This window comes from Felis catus, chromosome E2, assembly GCF_018350175.1.
Source record: "Felis catus isolate Fca126 chromosome E2, F.catus_Fca126_mat1.0, whole genome shotgun sequence".
NCBI lineage: Eukaryota > Metazoa > Chordata > Mammalia > Carnivora > Felidae > Felis > Felis catus.
Genome location: NC_058382.1, coordinates 46,340,735 through 46,361,236, shown reverse-complemented (window position 1 = coordinate 46,361,236; position 20,502 = coordinate 46,340,735). Strand labels below are relative to the sequence as shown.

Genomic DNA, 20,502 nt, shown 5'->3' with positions numbered 1-20,502 from the left:
GAGTGAAGGACAGGAGGGGCCAGGAGGGGAGAGGAGGGGAAGGGATGGGAGAGGAGGGGAAGGGAGGGGAGGGGAGGGGAGACAGAGGGAGAGGAAGAGGATGGAAGAAGCCCAGGGAGAAAAAGGGGAAATGCAAACATGAGATAGAGAAAGGGGCACAGAACAAAAAGAACAGAGGAACCCCCTTAACTGATCCCAATTTTCCCAATAGCACGTGCCACCTTCTAGTCAACTATGCACTGTATTTATCACCCACCTCCCTGCAAAAGAATGGAAGCACCATGAGGGCAGGAATTTTTTTTGTCTGTTTTGTGCATGGAGGTGGGCATGTGTCCAGAACAGCACCTGCTATACAGTAGGTGCTCAATACGTACCTAATGAATGGATGAATGAACGAATGGATGAAGGAATGAACCAAGGCACAAACGAACTAAGTCCTCCAGAGGCATTTAGGAGAGAAGAGATTAAGGGGCGCGGGGTGGGGACGAGATGGAAAGGGAGAACATGAAGCATGTATGAGAAAGGGACAACACAGGAGCAGGAGGGTACACAAAAGCTACAACTAACAACTCAAGGGGAAAAAAGCCAACTGTAAAGACACTGTCGATGGGGAAGTATCGGGCTGCTGTCAACGGAACCCGCCGTCCGAAACGGGCACCTCTCAAAAACAACCTTCAGGTGGTAGAAGCTGCCACCGCACTGCAGCTCCCGGAGCCAACTCCCCTTCCAACAGCAGCGGATGCCAACTCCCCTTCCAACACCAGGTTACCATCCAGCCACCAGCCCCGCCGCAACACAGCCCGTCCCCTGTCCCCAGCACCCAGCACCCAGGGATCCGAGGCATGCCTTCCAGAAGCAGCCCGGGGCTCACCTTGTACAGCTTCAGGCTGGCCTCGTGTCTGGAGTTGACCGTGTGCAGCCGCAGCTTCTCCAGGCTGTTGGTGTAGTAGTCACACGCGTTGCACTTGAGGTGGACAGGGTTGCCGATGGCCACACACTTGAGCCGCCACTCATTGGCTTTGCCACCCTCCTTGATGTGGGCCACCAGCTGGTACTTCTGCACATGCTTGTCGGTCTTACAGTGCAGCTGGAAGTTGGCCTTGAGCTGGGTGTTGTAGCGGCAGAGTTTGCACTGGTACGAGTCCCCCATCACGGCCTTCCACTCGTCCTCCGGGAGGCTGCGCTCCACGTTCATGTGCAACCCCAGCATGTCCAGGTTGTCCGTGGTGAACTTGTTGCACACGGCACACTGGAAGAGCTTCAGAGACGGGTCGTTGGTCTGGATGAAACTCTCGCCCAGGTTCATCAGCTCCTCCGACACCAGTTGCCCGCCCCCGAGGCGCATGTCTAGGGGGATCTCACCGCCCACTGTGGGGAAGGAGAGGGGAAGAGAATCAGCGGCAGGGCTCACAGATGCAGCTGAGGCACCCCCCAGCCTCCCTGACCCTCAGCCCAGGTTCCAGGAGAAAAAAGATCCCATTGCAAGTGTTGCAAGGTGCTACGACCTGGAAACACCACCGCCCCCCCACAAAAAATCAGCTTTATGCGTAATTATGTGTTCAGATCTTTTCCTGTGGACTTTCTGAAATTTGTAAAAGGTTTCATGTTTTTTGCCCCACTTTGGAAAAGAATACCTAGAAGCACAGTCTCTTGAATATTTCAGTTTGGCCCCTCACTCTAATCCAAGAAAAGACGGGAATAAGCATCATTCACTAGACATAACAGAATCTGAAACTCCAGACCCCTCAAAGTTGGAAATGAGTTACAGCTGTAATCTAAGATATGAAGCCTTCAAGGTAAATGAGAATCGGGCCCAGAATTTATCTAAAGCAGCACTGCCCAACAGGACTTTCTACAATGATGGAAACATGTTGTACCTGCACGGTCTGGTGTGCTAGTCACTAACCACGTGTGGCTGGTGAACACTTAAAATACGGCAAAGTTGCAGCCAAGCGACTGAATTTTTTATTGTATTTTTAGTTCATTTAATTTAGATAGCCACATGTGGCTAGTGGCTCCCACAGTGGAGAGCGCAGCTCTAAATCTGAGATCTAGGGGACGGTCTCCCTATTCCTCATCACGCCCCACGGGTCAATAGTCTACCTGCCTGTCAACGGTGCCAGCTCCTCCCACATGTCCCCAAGAATATAATCACTCCCCTTTTCTGAGCCGCCACGGTGCATGAAATGTTAGGTCTGCTATGGGCCATGTCACATTCTCCTTTGTCATCAACCACATGCCGTGCTGCCCGGTGTCCCCATCAGGGTACAGCCTCTTTAGGGCAGGGGTCCAGGCTTCTCCTGGCTGAACCTCTAGAGACCGCCCAGCACCCTACACAGATGCTGTGCAGGACAAGGCTAAAGGGGAACCAGAATGTTACAGGTTCAGGAAGTGGATCCAGATGGGCAGTGAAACGCAAAGGTCAGCTCAGAGTCCCCCCAAAAGGGTCTGAGAAAGCTCTTCTCTGCCCTTCTCGCCCTGGTTGTTTTTCAGCTCTACAGTGCCCTGCACAAACTGGGGATGGGCTCTCACTCACCAGTGGTAAATTAATACTGCAAGCTCTTACTTATACCACAAAATAGGCTTGGAAACAGCAGCCTTCTCTCCATTACCTAGCAGCATAAAGTCCAGCAGAACGCTGAGCACTGGCTTCTATTGTTTGCCTCTCCCCCCAAACGCACGCACACTTGAGCTATTATGTCTGCCCCTGCCCCTCCCCAACTGATACTCAGACTTGACCTTTTACATTTGGTTGGCCTGAGGTTTTGTTTTATTTTGTTTTGTTTTAATGACTGATTACAATCCAAGTTAGCGGCAAATCAAATAAAAGATTTTTTTTTAATGATTTTCTTATTTATGTTACATGAGGCACCTCTAGTGAGAAGATCAGTTACAAGGTTCTACCGAGCTGACTGGCTGCATATGAAGCCTGTGGACAATCTAGCAAGCCGCAGAAATCTTTTGCGCATGCATTCCAGAAGGCTCAGGAAGCTTTCTGCTTGTCTTCTCCCCTGCCATCTCCCCTGGTGAGAGGAGCCTTAACTAAGACATTCTTTTTAGGACGAGAGAGAAAAAGAGGAGGGGGGGAAAAAAGCCTAAAAGCTCCATCCCTTAATGGGGACAAAGGCCAGGTAGCATCCATGAAACATACGCTGTGTTCAGTAAAAGCAGAAATTGCCCAGAGGGTAAGACAAGGAGCAAACATATATTTGTTTCTGATGCCAACCACCTGAAGCATCAAATCTTCTCCACTTTTTAAATTTAACCTCAGCACATCAATATTGCTCTAAAGAGAAATTCAGCTGTCACTTGCTGGATGCCTGAGTAAAAATGAGAAATCCTCACACACACAGAGGAAATAAGTCCCTATTCCCATTCCAAGCTCTTGAAATGCAAATCAAAGACACAGAGAAGCAGTGAAATGAAGGCGACAGGAAAGCCAAAACTCCCTCCGAGAACTCTACCTTGGAGGAATGAACACAAGGCTCAGAATCCTACAAATCTGTAGAGCTAGAAGGAACTAATTCAGCCTCCAGGAAGTGGCAGAACCTCCCCCATTTCTCAGGAAGTTAGGAAGAGAGCCCTCGTGAGTGAGAACTCAGCCGGTGTTTACTCTTGAAGCTACACCGGAGGTAACATCTCTGTGAGGGGGGGACCCCACCTTCCCACACGCACCCAAATCTAATACTTAGAATTTACACCCTGGCACAAGAGCCCACCCATGAGCACATCGTCAGAGAGGCACGTGCATTAAAAGACACCTTCTAGACCCAAAGGCAGAAGCAGAGGACCTCGTAAACCTCATGCAGATGTCCTGTAACTAGGCGGCTACCTAGAAAAGCAGAATGCCCGCCAGCTGTTTCTCAGTGCTGTGCTAAACTTGATCATCGAAAGCGACGTCTGGAAGGATATTCAGATGGCTTCGAGTCTAATATCTTATCTACAAATGGCAGCAAAATCCAACCAGACCAGACCAAAGGGTGCCAGCCCTCTCCTTAAAGCCCTCCAGAAAGAAAGCCTTCCCAGAAGCAGCATCTGTTTGGTATCACAAGAAAGAAGGCTCTGTCAAAAGAAGTATGAGAATAATAACTTCGTAAGCAGAAATGTATTTCACAAAAACATTTTTCCCCCTGCAGAGCCCAGGAATACCCAGTAACACCTACAGCCTGCTCACAAATGGCCTCAAGAAAGATTGGCAGAGTTGCATATAGGACTTAATGTTTTGGCTCTTTCACATTTGCATACACCCGCTTCTACCGAGGTCCTACGACTTACTCTACAGGACCTCTGGACACATGCTCTCATACCCACACCCACTCAGGCTTCCAGGATAAAGGATCTGGGACCCTAGCTCCATCTCAGCTGTTCTTGTGCACTAAGGGCACAGAAGGTTTCCAGAGACTTACCTTGGCTGGTAAGCAGGAACCCTGAAAATTCAAGGACCTTTGCTTGGCTGACCTGGAAAAAGCCCTTAGAAGGAAAAGCTCTATTCTCTTTAAGAAATAAAGTATGGATCTGCTATACATGTCCAGAACACAGGGATTTATTCTACCATTTCTTTTCCATCTGCCATATGCCCATAATGCATGATGCCCCGCAGACTCACGGACACTTGCGTAAAAGCAAAATATTTTTCTACCACTTAATTCAAGTCTTAGTCAGAATTACTGGTTTTCAAGGTAATTAAAAAGATCTCACTTTGACCCAGTATGAACCTATCCATTTTCTGTGTCTTCATTCTACCTACATTATATTTGATTTACTCCAAGATCTGCCTCCCCAAGATTTTAAATCTCCAGATGAGAAAACCTCAATTCCCATAGGCTTTAAAAAAAAAAAAAAAAGGCTTACAGTATGATGCCATCCCTTGGTGTGCAAACCCTATGGTTCACTCTGGGGACAAATAAAATAATTGATTTCTGTGCATCCATTATTAACCAGTTGGTAAAACATCTTCAAATCGTTTGGTAATGAAGGATCCACGGGTCAATATTCCAAAACAGAAAATAAGATTAAAGTAGTAAGAATTCACAGGAAAAACAAATTAAATGCTATGAAATATAACTCATCAGCAGCAATTAGCACTAAAACACCATACGAAGACGTGCCAACTGGGGAGGCATGGCCCCTGGCATTAACCTAAACCATGTCAGATTAAAAGTTATCTGCTCACACTTTGTTGCTGAGAACGACTTATTCCTGTGTCAGTAAAGGAATACTGCTTAATCCAGGCCACCACCTTGGTCCCAAGAGGTTAGCCGGGTCAGGGGACAGAGACCAGGCAGTGCCTGTCCGAGGCACAGGTGGTGGGAGCAGCAACAGCCCCCATCATACTGGTCCTTGTAAAAGTGATTTGTACATTCTCTCGTTATAGAGGCTCTACCCTAAAAGTGATTGTGATTCTTTTGATGCAAAGACCGATGACTTTTGGCATCCAAATCCTATCCTCTTGATCCGATTCTAGGTCAATTAAGCCAGTTGGTAAGACTTGCTGTCCGGACACGGCCAACTCACCTTCTCCAACATGGGTTGTTTTTTCACGGCCGACAAAGGCTCCATTAACCATCATCTAATGGATATTAGAATTCAACTTTCTTTGATGTACAATTTTAGAATGTATTCATTTTTCGTCTAGCACACCACTCTTTATGGTGCCCCGGGGCAATTTAATTCCCAACTATACTTATCAGCGACAACTCACGCAAAACAAAAAAGAAAAGAACGCGTCTCTTTCATGGAGATCCTCGTGAACACACCCGCGAACTTTGAGCACTTATCTGGATGGCTCCCTGCTCGGCACAGAACCCAGCGTTCAGTTATCTGAATAAGGTACACTGTGATTTCGAGTCGCTCTTATGGAGAGGACTGTCCCTGTTTACAACTTGAACGGCAATTTGCTGTAGATTAGAGTAAATATCTAATGGAACCCAGAAGTTTCAGATAATTGGGGCGATTTTTCAAATTGAGAAAGAGATGAAGAAAGAGAAGATGGGAAGAGAAAGGGAAGTTGACCGGAAGCCAAAAACTAGAGGAAACCCTTCAACTTTAATCCCAGCCTGTGCAGCCGGAGTATTACCACGTGTGGGTGCTGAATACATACGACCCCCCACAGGCACACAAGGGGTCCTTGAGAAAAACACTGACAGTCAGACACTCGAGTGTATACAACACCACTCTGGAGAAAATCAGCATCAGCCGAATCCACAGGACCTCAGTCTATTCTCGGTTCTCCCCAGTTAAACTCAAGTCACCAGAACAAACAAACACGGAGTCAGCCTCACCTAGAGCAGGCGTCATGGCGGCCATGGGCCCGGCGGGATCCAGCTGGAATCCACTCATCATGAACTGGGCGTCCGAGGCAGTGTTGTCCATCTTCAGGTTGGGCAGATTTATGTTCTGGGCCAGGTAGTACTGGTAAAGCTCGGCCTCGGCGGGCGAGGGCAGGCTGCCGAGGCCCAGGTGGCGGTTGTGTTGAATCTGGGACATGTTCTGCTGCAGCAGCATCATGTTATGCATGTGCTTCTCGCTGGTCATGTGGATGCGCAGGTTCCTGGCCACGTTGGTCTCGTAATCGCACACCTCGCACCGCCAGGTGGGTTTGGTTTTTGGTTTGGTGGGCGAGGGGGCCCCGCAGGAGCTGCCGATGTTGGCCGCCGCGGCCGCAGCCGCCGCCGCCGCCGCCGCCGCCGCCCCGGCCGAGTGGCTGAACACCTGCTCCCCCCCTCCGTTCTGCAGGTTCTGCATGTTGTTGAGATGCTTGTCGGACTGCATATGAATACTGAGGTTGCCTTTGGTAGTTGTGGAGTAGTTACACACCTCACAGCGGAAAGGCTTGTAACCACACGTGTAGCTCTCACCTCGTGCCAACCGAGGGTGGGGCTGCCCGCTTTTGCAGTAGACACAGGAGCCCCCCGGCTCCGGGTGCTTCTCCTTCATGTGAGCCTCCAGTGTCTGCTGGTACTTGTAGTGCCAGTTGCACTTGGGGCACTTAAGTGTCTTACATGAGTTACGAGAATGCATCATGGTCATGTGGCCGCCCAGCGAGCGGGAGGAGCCCAGGACCGTGTCGCATTTGGGGCACTCCACGCCGCTCCCCGAGGGGCATTCCCCAACCCCAAGCTCGCAGAGGGAGCCAGCGTGCTGGTGATGGGGGACAAAGCCCCCATCGTCGCCCTCTGTGCTTTCATTTGGTTCTGGTGCTGTGGCATTGTCTTTATTGGCACTTTCGTCAGCAAAGTCCAGCCTCCTGCCGCCCTCTGCCACATTGGCCCTGACGCCCTCACTGTTAAAGCTTAAACGATTCCTCCTGTTCGCACCATCAAAGACAACAAAGGAAGAAGCAGAATTAGAACTAGTAGAAGCTGTGCCCCTCGACAGGGTCTGGAGCACATTAGGCATTAAGGGGGAGTTAGAAATGCTTTGGTTTGAGAGAGCAAGGTCCTTTTTGCTGCTGCTACCTGCCACGGCCCCAGCCTCCTCGTGGGGCCTGTCCTCCAGTTCGTCGTCCAACTCACTTGGAAAGAGTCCTTTGCAACCCTCGTCTTCCTCCTCCTCTTCTTCCTCCTCTTCTTCCTCCTCCTCCTCCTCTGCCTCTTCTTCCTCCTCTTCCTCCTCTGCCTCCTCCTCGGCTGGCTCTGCTTTCTCGGAGAAACAATCCGGATCGCCTACTTCTTGCTTCTCTCCTTCTGCTGCCCCAGAGTCCTTGCCCTCTGAGGATTTGGTAGGACTGGAGGCCAGAGGCCCCAGGGGGACTGAGGTAATGGGGGTCTTCAGGACCGAGCTGGTGAGCCCGCCAAGGTTCAAGAGGGTGCTGGGGGTCAAGATACCAGCCTGGGGCTGCTCGGGGCCGGCAGCAGAGCCGGCTGGGAGAGCCTCCTCCCCTTCCATCCGAATGCCACTAAATTTCCCATAAAAACTGTGTCCGGGGCCTATGAGGTTAGCCGTAGAAACTAAAGGGTGTTGAAAGTTTTTGGTTTTTGGTTCCAAAAAACTCACAAGGGGTTCCTTGTCTTTGCCAATCCCTTGGATGATAGCGGAGATGTTCTTATTGCTAAGAATTTTCCGCTCGTCTTCACTCAGGGTCATTCGATGGTCGTGCACCGCGTGGGTCACAAACGAACGGACGTACCCGAAGGAGAGTTTGCACAGGAAGCACATCAGGATGGGCTTCCTCTTGCCGTAGAGCACAAAGCCATCGAATTTGGACAGGTCCACGTTGTTGGGAACATCTTTGGATACGCAGGAGCTTTTGGCGGAGCCGTCGCTGTTCAGGTAATCCTTGTTGCTTTTGTGTCGCACGTCAAACACGCGGAAGCTGTGCAGGACGGGGCTGAGCCCCGTCAGGGCTGAGGTATTCGGGAAAGCCTGGTCTGGGCCCTCAAACCATTTCCCGAAGGATGAGGCTATGTGGAAAGTGTTGATGATCTGTGGGTAGACTGGTGCAGCACAAGAAGGGTCCCCTTGTTTGCCCCCCGCCCCGGGGAGAGAGTTCAGGAAGAGCGAGGGGGGGGGCCCGCTGCCGCTGCCACAGGCGCCCCCGCTTTGGGTCAGCTGGCTCAGGCTCTCGACAATGTAGGCCGAGCCGTCGGGCTGGTAGACTATCTCCCCAGCCAGGTTCTCCACATCACTCTCCTCGTCCCCCTCCTCACTGGTGTCGCTCCCGCTCTCCTCCCTCAGGGGCAGCGGGGGGCGCGCGCTGGGACAGTGGTGCTCCATGTAGGTCTGCAGGCTGGCGAAGGAGGCCGAGCACCCGTTGCAGCTGACCTCCTTGCCGGCGGGCTCGGCGGTGGGGCCGGCCGAGGCGGAGCTCTCCGCGAGGCGCTCATTGAAGGGGGCCCTCAGGCTGTCCAGGGGCCCGTGGTTCTCGCTTGTGGACTGCTCCATGCTACTGGGTTTGTCGGGGAGGTGGGTGCTGTTGAGTTCAGTCCATTGCTGGTGCTGAGGGATACCGCACCCATTGTCCTTCCCCGAGACGACAGGCGAGTCACAGCCTTCCATGGTAAGGCCTGCGTAGAGCTTTCATTGCACCCAGTACGGATCGGACCTGAAGAGCGGAGGCAAGGGGGGGAGAGGAGGGAGAGAGGGGGAAGAGAGAGAGAAAGGAAAGAGGTTAGGAGGGCCGAGGCTAGGTCCCGCACAGAGCACTCTAACAGGCTTCTGTCCACACCCACAACAGAGACCGCCAGGGCAGCAGGGACCCCGGCCATCTTCCCCACGTCGTCCAATGAACGCGCAGAGGGTGGGTGAGAGCCCGAGGCATGACGGCCAGGGTCCGTGGCATGAGTGGGGAGCATGGGGATGGGGGGGGGGCAGACAGGAGACTCCCTCCTTGTCTTCGGACTGTAGGCTCCTCTCCCCCTGGAGACCGGTTCGAATTTCTGTTCTTTGCGAGCACAGTGTGAGAGTCGGGGCTGGGCCTCGAGCCACAGCAGAGGAAGAGGGCCACATTATCTCACCAGGCCCCACCAAAGACGCAGAATGGCGGCCCTACCGAATAGAGATGGCCAGCTCAAAGTCACTGCCGGCTGCCCACGCTGTCTGTGGGGCAAGGGGACACCAACAGGGAAGGATGGACGAGAGGAGAAAGGTTTTGCACCCCCAGAGAAAGGCTAGTAAACCTGCAAGAGGATACGCTAGCTGATTTAGAGGTGAACCTGCTGCTGTTGCTCTTACTGGCCAAACGTCTAGTTTGAGAAGTTCAAAGGAAAGTGATGGAGGGCTGCAGGGCTCAGAGAGCAAGCCTGCAGGGCCCAGACACGCTCTGCAGGCCCTCGGTAGGGCCTATGCCTGCTTTCATCCTCTGTGGGTCTGGGAAGCATCATCCCATTGTACAAACAGTAACACTGAGGAGCTAAATCTACAAACAGGCCCAATGCCGCCCCGACACTGTGAAGCAGATGGCAGATCTCCAAAATCCAATCTCCAACCCCGCCCCCCTGAACCCACTGAGCACGCCTGTTTGTGAGTGAGCTGGCTTCAGACTAAAAATGTGATGGTGCAAAATCTGAGCTTGACGTATCTGGGAAGACTCTCAACTGGCCGGCTCCCCCTCCGGCAGCGTCGATCTTGCCCTGTCTGGATGGAGCCCGGTCACCACTGGTGTGGCGGTTTCTGCTGTCAGGGATCCTAGCGGCAAGCCGAGACGGCAGCTGGGCTCCACCGGCCCCCATTCCACACCTGCCTCGTAGTTATTAGTAGCTGCTCAAGCAGCTGTCCTTCAGCCCCGGGGCTTTTCCGCTTCCGACTGGAGTGCCACAGAGCTGAATTTGCCCTCTGAGGCTTCGCATCCCTGGGGAGGGAGGCATCAGATCCCCCGCCATCGCTCTGCTCCTGTGGCCACATCATCACAGGGGCATTTCTTCCATCCCGGCATGGATCCTACAGTCGACTCAGCCTCCTGGACGGCCCCGATTGTTCAGCTGCAAATCCCAGGCCACACGCCCCCCTACACCTCCTTCCTGGAGAACATTTGGCTGCTTCTCCACCCAACATCTCATTCATACACATCGGAGGAAGGTTTTGGCCGGGTTTGGTCTCTCTCCTTCCCCACCCCACCCCTATGTTCCCATTCTTTTTCATTTCTTGATTCTTGACTGCACAGTAAGCCAACAGCTCCCCCTCGGGAAAAGACAGGGAAGGCAGGTTTACCCGAAGTCTCTGGAGAAATAGCTTTGGAAAAACGTGTCCTGTTTTGTTCAACACACACACACACACACACACACACACACACACACACACACGGCACCTCTCAAGCTTCTAACCTCAAATTCCATTACAACAAAGTTCCGTGTGCCTTAGAAAAGGCACATTGATTTTAAACAGAGATAACTACATGAAACCAAACCACACAGCAAATGCGATGGGACTTCAGAAGGCTTAGCTGGGATACAGGTGAGAATCCAGGGTGGCTCTTCTTAAGGATGCGCCTGATTGGCTGGACGACATCTGATTGACAGCTCAGGCCAAAAAGGTTGGCAGGCTGAAGGGGCGGGAGGGTTAACAGCCCGATTGTAAAATCAATGTCATAAATGCTTGGTAAGTTACAGGAACATGCTGGAAGGGGAGGCCACGATTGATAAAGGAGAACAGCTTTGATGCTTCACTAGGGACTTGAGTATCGACAGCAAAGCCAATCTCCTCTCCAGCCTGGGCTAGGCCAGAGAAACCTGCAAGCGTTTACCAATTAATTGGTGGGCTTTTCTTGTTCAGCTCTCTCTTACCTCCTCCTCCACAAGCCATCGCTAGGCAGTCGGGACCTACAAAAACTTGCCTAACTTTTCTGTTCCCAAGCAAAAGGTGTCCAGCAAGGATGACACTGTGGCCACCTATAAAAGACAGATGACCCCGTGGTGGTGCCACCTGCCCCATCAGAGAGGACACATGGAATACCACTCATTCACAGAGAGTGACGACAGGCCATTAAGACACCAGTGGGATAGAAGGGTCCACTTCAGGATCGAGGCCCTGGGCTTCCTTTCAATGCATGCTGGCCACAACAGGCAGAACCATTTCTACCTTGCTAAGTGAGGTGTGCTTCTGGGACAAGTAGCGTCATTCTTCACCAGGGCGCCTGTGAAATGCAGTCTCTCAGGCTCCGCTACAGATCAGGATCTGCATTTTAACATGATCCCCTGGGGACAGGCATTAAAGCTTGAGACACTCTCTGCTTCACAACATCTTCACCAGATTGCCATCTTTTCCATGCTTGATGCCTGGACTGCTAGGTAGCCAGGCAGGGTCGGTCTTAGATTCCCCCACCGGTTCCGGGGAGGTGCAGGGATGGGGTGGGAGGTGCAGAGAAGGGACCTGAGGGTAGAGATGAAGCAATCCCTTAAACCTGCCCAATCCTTCAGCTCAAGGACCTCAGGCTCTCCAGAACTCTCCCACCCGGCCGGCTGTCCCTCTCGCTCTGTTTATCAGCCAGTCAATAAGAAAAAGGTAGTTCTTACTTAAGGAGGCAGAAGTCAACTCGGCAGGTCGATCAGCACTCTGTCTGTAAACACGGTTTCCCGTAAAATCAATGATCTTCAGTTACAGAGGGCAGCCTGGGAACCCAGCAGGTCCCCACGCGCTCACACGCAGGCCCACCAGCAGCCTCCGTTGAGACCCTCACACCCCACCCCCAGCCCTGCACCCCATCCCCTCACCCTTCACTCGTGCCAGGGCCAGCTCACACATACCAACTTACAATCCTTCCTGCAGCCTGCTTGTCTTCTGCTGCTTGTGACACCAAATTCCCTTTCAAACACAGACACACTCTGACCTCCCAGTATGGTACTCAACATGGTCTGTGCATGGTTTCAAGACATCGGTTAGATTTCAAAAGAGCACATCTTTCCAGTAAGACGTTCAGTGGCAGATATAGGAGTGATCTGGTTCTCTCACACTCATTCTCTCTTAGTGTTTAAATCTGCCATGTGAGAAGTAGTCTTGTACAGAAAGTTCCAACATCATCATCAAAAGCCCCCACCCCTGCTCCTGTCACAAGTTACAGTCCCCCTGGAACCTACCTGGGAAGCTCCCCTGTATCAGCCTTTATTTACCAAAGATTGCTTAAAATGGTAAGTCTCCCTATTACCCCGGGCCCCACCGCTAACAAGATCATTCATCTCCCTCTTTCAACCAAGAAGATGTGCTAGGACACTTTTCTGACACTGCTTTAAGGAGACAGGACTGGTACAATGCAACAGTTACTGGGAAGCTGGGCGGGGGGCAGGATATAGTTGTTAGGGAGGGGAGGGGTTCCTGCTGTTGCTCCAGCTCCCAGAGAATTAAACATGAACAGTCACACTGTGTAATTTTAAATTGTTAATTAGCACAGGGTTAATTAGGCGGTCCTTTCACAAGAGGCTGTTTGGCAGAAAACCAAGAAAAGAAACAAAGGGGAAGAAGAGAAAAACAGAGAATCCAGACTGCGAGAAACTGTTGCCCCCGCGAGTAATCCGTGCTGCATGCCAGAGAGAAGTGAAGTAGCAGGGAAACCATCCTCCATGAGCAGCCTGCTTACGCTGCTGGACCGCCAGCCAGGGAGCACCATCCTCCAGGAGCAGCCTGCTCTGCTGCGCTGGAGGGCCAGCCAGGGAGCACCATCCTCCACGAGCAGCCTGCTCTGCTCTGCTGGAGGGCCAGCCAGGGAGCACCATCCTCCACGAGCAGCCTGCTCTATTGGAGGGCTAGTCAGGGAGCACCATCCTCCAGGAGCAGCCTGCTCTGCTGCGCTGGAGGGCCAGCCAGGGAGCACCATCCTCCACGAGCAGCCTGCTCTGCTCTGCTGGAGGGCCAGCCAGGGAGCACCATCCTCCACGAGCAGCCTGCTCTATTGGAGGGCTAGTCAGGGAGCACTATCCTCCAGGAGCAGCCTGCTCTGCTGCGCTGGAGGGCCAGCCAGGGAGCACCATCCTCCACGAGCAGCCTGCTCTGCTCTGCTGGAGGGCCAGCCAGGGAGCACCATCCTCCACGAGCAGCCTGCTCTATTGGAGGGCTAGTCAGGGAGCACCATCCTCCAGGAGCAGCCTGCTCTGCTGCGCTGGAGGGCCAGCCAGGGAGCACCATCCTCCACAAGCAGCCTGCTCTATTGGAGGGCTAGTCAGGGAGCACCATCCTCCAGGAACAGCCTGCTTGCTCTCCTGGAGGGCCAACCAGGGAGCACCATCCTCCACAAGCAGCCTGCTCTGCTCTGCTAGAGGACCAGCCAGGGAGCACCATCCTCCAGGAGCAGCCTGCTCTGCTCTATTGGAGGGCTAGTCAGGGAGCACCATCTGCCAGGAGCAGCCTGCTTGCTCTCCTGGAAGGCCAGTAACGGAGCACCATTTTCCTGAAGGCAATCTGGCAATAGGTATCAAAAGCCTCAAAAAACACACATGCCCTTTGACTCAGCAATTCCCCAATTCTAGGAAACAACCCAAGATACACGGCGGAGATACAGTATTATTCATCACAACATTTTCAACAGGAAAAAAAAAAAAAGAAGATGGAAAAATCTGGTGAAAGAAGGGGCTCTCTAAATAAATGATACTGCATAGAGTTCCATAAGACAATATAAAGTATCACTGTTTAAAGAAACTACTTATAGGAGTGGGAAAATGATCACGGAGGATATTGAGTGAATGAAGTATCCATAGGTCTGCACATGGAAAATACAGGAGATTTGTATCAGAACTTTTTAAATGGTAATCGCTAGGGGATGAGGTTATGGGTGACTTCCTTTCCTCCTCTGTGCCTTTCTTTCCCAAAGCTTTTAAAAATTAAAACCATCCTAAGGGAAGCCATCGCTTCTAGAATTAGGCATCCTGGGAAGGCCTACAGATACCACGCCACCCTCATAACCACTGTGTGAGACGGATGTTCTTTATATCCCTGTCTTTAGGATGGGAAAACTGAGTTGTGCACGTTCTACAGCCCAAATGATAAATCCATCATCTGGCTGTGAAGTCTGTCTCCTTAGCCACTCTCCTACAGTTTTCTTTAATATCTATTTCCCAAAAAGAACTCCAGAAATATCCGACATTCAAATTCAATCTTTATATGTAACCGAGGACTGTTCTAAGATCATGGGAATCCAAGATTGTTATGTGAAAAAACATGCCCCTTCGAGGCCCCTGGGTGGCTCAGTCAGTTAAGCATCTGGCTCATAATTTCAGCTCAGGTCATGATCTCACGGTTCTGTTAGCACAGTCTGCTTTGGGATTCTCTCCCTTCCTCTCTCTTCTCCCTCTCCCTCTCTCAGTCTCTGTCTCTCTCTCTGCCCCTCTCCTGCTTGCACTCTCTCAAATAAACATTTAAAAAACAACTATGCCCATTCACACACATGCCCCTTTTTTTTGGAGTGGGTGGAAAGCTACTTGGATATCTCTACACAGGAGAAGGGGTAATGAGAATTGGGGGAGGTATTACAAGGAACTGACCGGCAGCTCATTATCCTTTTTTTTTTTTTTTTTTTTTTTTTTTTTTTAAGACAAAAAGGCAGGAACACCTGGGTGGCTCAATCGGTTGAACGTCTGACTTTGGCTCAGGTCATGATCTCACGGTTCGTGAGTTCAAGCCCCACATCAGGCTCACTGCTGCCAACACAGAGCTCACTTCAGCTCCTCTGCTTCCCCCCTTTCTCTCTGCCCCTTCCCTGCTTGCACTCTCTCTCAAAAATAAATAAATGTTTAAAAAAGAAGAGGAAAAAAGGCAGATTCCAGAGACTATAAAACAAAAAAATGTATTCATTCATTCATTCACTCACTCATTCATTATTTACTGTGTACCCAGTATGTATCAGATGCCAGGGAATTAATGATCAACGGGTCTCAGTGTACATTCTCGTGGGGGAGAGACCACAAAGAAATAGAACTTTAAGTGGTAGAAAACACTTAGAAATAATATAAAGCAAGAAAAGGGGAAAAAGTAATGTGTGTGTATATCATTTTGGATAATGATACTAGATTTTAAAAAGATACGCTGGAGATTGCATATTGCAAGTTCCCCATAGTTTTAGAACAGATTCAACAGTTACTGGATAGCATCTAGGAGGAAAAAAATTTTTTTTCAAAAAGGAGGTCCTGAGATATTAACAATTAGCTGCAGGTTCAGTAAGAACATTCACATAAAATAAACTGAAAAGTAGCTTCACTTAAGTTCACAGATCTGAGAAATGCATTAGAGAGTACTTTTTGATTTGATTTTTTTACGTTTATTTATTTATTTTTGAGAGAGAGAGAAAGAGAACAGGGGAGGGATAAGACAGAGATAGAGACAGATTCCCAAACGGACTCCATGCTATTAGCATGGGGCCCGATGCAGGGCTCCAACCCATGAACTGTGAAATCAATCAGCTTGAGCTGAAACCAAGCCCCCCAGGCGCACCAAAGTACTTTTTGATTTTAATAAGGTATAGCAAAGTTTAACATATCTTTGTATCCAGGACAGAAAATGTCTTGCAGATAACAAAGTCTGGCTGATTCTACAGCTGGCAGGTGCTGTGACTTGAAGTATCCACTCAAAGGTCAGTGTGTCTAGTGACGTGCCTCAACATTCTGTCTTGTGCCCGGTTCCCTTCGCTCCCATCAACAGTTTGAGGGATGAGACCAGGCACACCCAACGCTATGTGAAGGACATAGAGCTAAGAGGACTAACTCCTATGCCAGATGGTGATGTCACGACTAAAGATACGATCTCAGCTAGTGGGAGGGACAGGCCCAAACAAACAAGATGAAATTTTGAAAGATGAAGTTTGAAGCCCTGTATTTTAAATTCACACAATCAGTAAAACCAACAGACACTGGAAGAGACTTGATTAACAAGAGTTCGTGCAAAAAATACCCGGGGGTGTTACTGCACTACAGATTCAGTGCAAGCACAAAGCTGACATGGCGGCCAAAGATGGAAATGTGATCTCTAGCTATAGGACTACACCACACCCGGTGAAACTCAGTAGGGTTCACAGTTTCTTTCTCTGCATGAAGAATGTTACAATCCACTCAAGAGAATCTCATATGAGGGGTCCTGACAAACCAGAGCATGGTCAGATGGCAGACCAGGAACCGTCTGAAAGAGAAGACAGAACTCCCACTGCAAGGCAAGCCAACTCTCCTCAACTATGCCTGTTATGTACAGTGGGAATTAGTTACATGTGGTCTACCTAGCTTCAGGGTTTAACTACGAGTAACGCAGGGAACTTAATAGGAATTCAAGTTCGGTTTCATAGGAATGAAAGTCTTTCTCAAGATTATCAAAGTTCTCAAATGGAATGTTGACTTTGTGAAATACTGCTCCCCGGTTCTATGAATGGAGAAAGGGATTTTGCCATGGCCAGAAGGTTCCATCAGGCAGTCTATGAAGGTCCCGTGAAGGGTGAAGATGCCCCACTTGTCAATCGGGTCACTCAGTCAACTTTAACCTCCTTCTCTGTGATCCTGCAGTAGCATTTTGCAGATGGAAACACATTGCAATTCTGGGGTTGCTGCACTGCTATCATCATCTGTTGACTGGTCTACCTCTGCCATTCGTCTGTTCCATGTCTCATTCATCTCTGTATCTTCCACATCCAAGATGTGATAGGTGGTGAATGAAACTGTAGGGAAAATTAAGGTATTGGGAGAAATAATACTTGAAGGGGCGGTGGGGGGGGAGATGACCCCTGAACATGCTCTGTTTCTTTTTGTCTCTGTTGAAGAAATGTCTGGTGTAACCTTCCTCTACTCAATGGAACCAGGGCTCCTTGAAGAAGTAGCGAATTCTTGGGCTGGGGCAAGGAAGAGCCCAAGATGGGCCTGAAGCATCTTTCTGAGCCAAAACGTAAGAAGGTGCTCTCAGAATGGAGGCAGTGTGCTGACAGGAAACAGGAGCAGGCTGCAGGGGCTCCCACTTGCTCAAACTGGGACAATCTGAGCAAGAAAATTACATGAGAGTAAAGGTTTACAACTCAACGTATAAAATAAGAGTGCTTAATTGTGCGCTTTGTAAAAAAAAAATGTAGGATTAGGGAAAGTTCTTGCTTAGAACAGAAATCCAACTAATAAATGCAGAGGGAATCATGGAGTTAGAAGATCACCATTTGGTAACTATCATAATTACAATCCATTCAGGAAGGAATCAATGGATACTGAAACTGGTGGATGAAAGTCTGAACTGTAACAAGATATTTACACAGTCTCCAAGTATCTCCCCATAAGATACTTACTAATTACAGGAGGAAAAACAGTAACTTTACAGTAGAGACACCTGGCAATACCACCTTCACCGCATGATCAAAGTTAACATCACCAGGAATGAGACAAATAGACATCATGTGCCTCCTGAGAGGTTATGCCGAGAAGAACAACATCCCTTCCCTGACATTCCTGACAAAAAATGCAAAACCTGAAGCTAATCATGAGGGAACATCAGACAAATCCAAATTGAGGACAGTCTACAAAATGTCCTATGCTCTTCAGATATGTCAGCGTCATGAAACAGAAAGACTGAAGAACTGTTTCAGATTAAAGGAGATTAAAGAGACATGACAAATGAACATCACACCTAATCTGGATTTTTTTTTTCCTTTAAAGGGCAAAATTGGGACAATTGGCAAAATGTGAATAAGGTCTGGAGGTCAGTAATAGTCATAGATTAACTTTCTAATTTTGATAACTATGTTAATTTTCGAATTTGGTAACTATGGTGTGCTTATATACAAGGACATCTTTTTTTTTTTCCCCAGGAAAAATACACTGATCTATTTACAGATGATGTTTCAATTTTCAAGTGGCTTAGGAAAAAACCTGTAATAGAGTGTGTGTGTGTGTACCTACACACATCCATACATATAGACAGAATCTGAGATGATGTTAACGTGAGGAGGTCTGACTAATGAGTATACGAGAATCCTTTGTTCTATTATTACAACTCTCCTGTACACCTAGGATTATGTCAAAACAAAGAGAAAAGAGTAACTATCCGGTGTAAGAACTCCCCACATTGAAATGCCAAAAATACACATGAACAGCCAACCCACCCTGATCCCCATCTCCTTTTTTTTCCCCTATGAACTGCACTGCTGGCACAGCTTCAGGAAAGAAGCAGGCTGCAAGGCTGGACGGTGAGGGGTAGACAGACAAAAACAGAAAACTGAGTTTCCCTACGCCTAGATGAGAGGTTCTAGACAGAGCTCTCTAACTGGAGAAGTCACATGACCATTCTAACTTGGGCAGAATGTCCAGTAACGCATCGTTGAAAGACATTCACCCAAGACATGCATGATCCTGGATCGGGACAGATTTCCCAAACCTGGTGAATGCAGTTCTAAATATAAGGACAAGGGCAGCCACCATAAAAAAAGAAGAATCCCAGGAGCTACAGAGGGGGAGCACTGCTAAATCTAGAGTAAAACAGAGAGAGACAAATACACGGCAATGAAAAACCATCCCCACATCTCCCCGCAACACCCAAAGGCTACCCAGATTCTGAGATAAGTAGAAAACTCATTCAAGGGACAAATAAATAATACGCTCATCTGTGTAGCTTAGAATCCACTGAAGAACCATATCCAATTCCATTCTATGCCTTCTACAATAACACGATTTGTATACTGCTACTGTGTGGAAGTCAGAAGTGTGAAAGCCTAAAAGGGTGAGATTCCATCGCTTGGTAGCAATTTCCCAGTAGCTTTAAGAATGATTCTGTAACTATGGCAAGGTCAGAGCACACACACGTTTGAACGGTCCTTCGTGTTGCAGGAGGTCCACTGCCTGGAAGGCCCAGAGAATCATCCAGGCTCTGGACTTCATGTTTGCTAATGAGTGCATCTGTGCTCTTTCCAGTGTGAACATAAATCAGCCTGGAAGGGAAAACTGCTAGCTCAGTCCATTCTGCAGGGAATCCGTAACTACCGCGATATTCTGGTCACAGTCGAGTCATGGAGGGGACGAAGAGGGTGTCACACGATCTGAAGGAGAGCCAGGCAAGGAGCCCAGTCTGTGTGCTCTGGGAAAGATGAGCTGGGATTGGAGGAATAGAATTTTTTATTAACCATGTGGATGCACACACATTTCAACAAAGACCAAAGCCATGACTGCAATAATAAAAAGTCAAACTCTCCCAAAGATTCCTTAGGCTCTGCCTTGTTCTGAAAAAGTGTCGCTGGGGCAACTGAACCAGCTGTTCAAGTAACTGTATCAAGTAACTTAGGTAAATACCGAAGTGCTCACACCGCAGCTTCCCACCATATCCTGAAGGCAGACGACCAGCATCTTTGGCCATCACTGGCCTCAGAAGTTCTCTCCTGACCTAGATTCAAACCGTGAAGCACTGCCCCCATCCCAGATGTCAAGCAACACCTCCTTTCACCATACACAGCCGCTTTAACCACCTTACCGCATCAACTGCCCCTGCGATGTGGGCAGAGCTCCCCCACCCCATCTCTACTCAGCCCCTGCTGCCTTCCCAGCTAAACGGGATCCCTTCCCACCCTCACTGTAACCAATTACTTCAGTGTTTTCTTTGCCAGCACCCACAACTTTTCATCTCCTCCCAATTTCCTCAAAATCCCTCTCCAAAGATCCTATTTCTGATCTCTCCGTTCTTGCTGCTGGGCTGCAGAGTAAAAGCTAGGAGACGAGGTAAAACTGTGCCATCTGGCCCATTACAGTTTCAATCTGGCATCTCATGATGTTAAATTTATTCTAAATAATTTCTCCTGATTAAAGCAGTGTGAGTTCATTATAAAAAAAAAAATGGATATGGGCAGAACGACTCACCAGCTAAAATAAAAATCACCTATAATTCCACCAGCCAGAGAGTCACTGGCAGGCAGGACAGTTTTTAGGTGTTTTTTTTTTTTTTTTTCCTCCGCACGTCTAGAGATACTGATCTTCTTTTACCAAACTCAGATCGCACTGCTCCTTATGTGAGCCGCCCTTTTAAATGAATCTAGCATGAGAGTTTCCCAGGACATGGAATATTCTTCCTAAGTCAGAACTAATAGCTACATAGATCTTGTATGCCTTGGACATAGCATAAAATTTCACTAAATTCTATTAC

The 20,502-nt window shown here is 49.3% G+C and overlaps 1 protein-coding gene across 5 annotated transcripts in view; it reads right to left on the bottom strand.

The window, feature by feature from the left end:
- ZFHX3 (zinc finger homeobox 3) overlaps positions 1-20,502 on the bottom strand; it is a 240,549-nt gene that overhangs the window by 153,004 nt on the left and 67,043 nt on the right. For 4 of the 5 annotated variants that reach the window (XM_045047115.1, XM_019819974.3, XM_006941677.5 and 1 more), the window contains exons 2-3: positions 6,282-9,043; positions 872-1,368 (exon numbers count right to left, since the gene is read on the bottom strand). In XM_045047115.1, coding sequence (XP_044903050.1) covers positions 872-1,368; positions 6,282-8,997 — 3,213 coding nt within the window. In that variant the 5' untranslated portion in view covers positions 8,998-9,043. The remainder of the gene's footprint in view (positions 1-871; positions 1,369-6,281; positions 9,044-20,502) is intronic. The other variant, XM_045047116.1, reaches the window with a different exon arrangement.